The sequence below is a fragment of the Marmota marmota genome, unplaced genomic scaffold (assembly GCF_001458135.2).
Source record: "Marmota marmota marmota unplaced genomic scaffold, marMar, whole genome shotgun sequence".
Taxonomy (NCBI): Eukaryota; Metazoa; Chordata; class Mammalia; order Rodentia; family Sciuridae; genus Marmota; species Marmota marmota.
Window position 1 is genome coordinate 1 of NW_026003226.1, and position 2193 is coordinate 2193.

At 48.9% G+C, this 2193-nt stretch overlaps 1 protein-coding gene across 1 annotated transcript; it reads left to right on the forward strand.

Moving 5' to 3' along the window:
- Positions 1 to 74: 74 nt before the first annotated feature.
- Positions 75 to 2187, forward strand: LOC107135216 (teratocarcinoma-derived growth factor 1-like; the record flags this gene model as incomplete). Its single annotated transcript, XM_015477129.2, has 4 exons — positions 75 to 209; positions 588 to 702; positions 791 to 900; positions 2132 to 2187. Coding segments are annotated over 4 exons (416 nt in total), but the record flags the coding sequence as incomplete, so codon positions are not given.
- Between the last annotated feature and the right edge of the window lie 6 nt (positions 2188 to 2193).

Sequence of the window (2193 nt, forward strand, 5' to 3'; positions counted from 1 at the left end):
TTTTGTTCTTTTGATCACCAACTATTTCTATGTGGCCTAAAATACAGACTCCTGGATTGATTTTTATCATTAAGGGTTGGGCCACCATGAATTTGCACATGCATCTCTGGGAGACCCAGGCTTTAGAGATGGAAGCATTCAGTCCCAGGAGAAACCTGCAGTTCGTTCCCGGTCTTTCCAGTTTGTGCCATCCATAGGAATACAGGACAGTAAGAGCTACCTGCCTTAGATCACCCCTGACCTGGTCCATCTTGTGGACTTTTACCTAAGGGGGTGGGCACGTGATGCTGGGTGGGTGGGTGGATGGGTTGGGTTGGTGAGACTGGCATGGCATATTTCACTTCCCTGGTATGCAGTTTCCCTCCCCTGATTCCACTTCACACTGGGGTCCCTGAGAACCGGCACTGCCAAGTGCCTGAAAGTGATTTCCCAGCTCAAAAGAAGAGCTCGCAAAAGGAACTGTGGAAAGCAGAGTCCCACTTGTGAGGCTGACGGTTTTCGGACATCTGTAAACATTTGGGGGAGATGAAGCACTGGGTTTGCAGGAAATGTCCTCAGGTTTTTCAGTCTCTCCTCTTACATTTCAGGTAAGGAGCTAAACAAAACTTGCTGTCTGAATGGGGGCACCTGCATCCTGGGGTCCTTTTGTGCCTGCCCCGCTTCCTTCTATGGACGGAATTGTGAGCATGATGTGCGAAAAGAGTAAGCTGTGAAAGGGGCAGGAAGCGGGTGCAGAGGAGAGAGAAGGAAATGTGAGACCTTAAAGTAGGCATCATCTGTTTCTTCCTAGGAACTGTGGATCCCTGTCTCATGGCGCTTGGCTGCCCAAGAAGTGTTCCCTGTGCAAATGCTGGCACGGCCAGCTCCGCTGCTTTCCTCAGGCCTTTATCTCTGGTTGTGGTAAGCGTGTTCTCTCTTTCGCCCTTTCGGGGTGCTCAGTTGCTCATGGGGTGCTTAGTTTACCTGGTGTCTTCTCCTACATCCTGGCCTGCTAGAGGCTGACAGCCAAAGTTGTGCTGATCAAAGCATCCAATGCAGTTGTGGGCATCCAGGGCTCCCGGTGGGAGCTGTCCCAGCATCCTTGAGAGGTGCTCCCTGGGATGGCGGTCCTGCTGCCTTTCAGGAGCAGAATTCTTTCAAGTCTGATAGTCTGTGAACTTCTATTATAAAGGGCATTCAATAAATAGAACAAGGCTGTGCCTTAAACACCAGGAGGTACTACTCTCTGGTGTCCTGTCCTTTGGGAAGGGACCCAACAATCTCCAGGAAGGCCACGCAGTTAGAACCCACCTTGATGGTGAATTCCTGACAGCACTTTGATTCTGTTCTTGTCCATTAGGAACTTTTCACTAGGTCCTTAAAGGGCCCTGGTGATTGCTCTCAGTAGCCTTCACCTTACTGATTTGAAGAAGACAATAGAAAGAAAGACAGGACCAAGAGAAAGACAGGAAGAGTGGATAGTTTCCCCCTCTGCCTGAGCTGGGTTTTTAGGGCCAACCCAGTTCAGAGGACTCTCCTAATTCTAACCTGTAATTTTTTTTTTTTAAATGGTGCTAGGAATGGAACATGGCCTTACACATGCTAGACAAGTGTTCTACCAGTGAGGCTACACCCCCAGCATCTTGTTCTGACCTATAGATGTCAGGAATTTAATATTTCCAAGTCCTGAAAGCAAGTAAAATGTGGGACCACCCGCACAGGGATCCTGTCTTTGTCATTTACATTCTGGGTGTCAGGCCTGGGGTAGGTGTTCCGCAAGTGTGGGTTTATAATTGGATGAACCGGGACCATGTTTTCTTTCTAGAATCTGGGGCCCCAAATGTGCCCGCTTATCAGCATTTAACCAAATTCTATCCCATCCCTGCAAATGAAGCTGTCTGCCCTGCAGTAGGGACCAGGGGTGAGAAGTATCCAGGGAAGAGCAAATTAACAGTCGGCCTGGGGCAACTTAAAGTTTTTCAGGAAGTGTGAATTTCATGTAGTCTGCGCTGCTGATCCTATAAGCACATTGTCCTCGTCAAATGTTGGGCCCTGACTAATTTGTGGCTCGTGCAGATATGTCTTATGTGTGGGCAGCAGGATGAACTGCCAGAGGGATTTTCTTTAATGACCAAGTGTCTCTTCCTTTTAGAGAGCCGCGTGATGGAAGAGCACCTTGCAGTTTCCAGGACTCCAGAATTAGCCCCGTCTGCA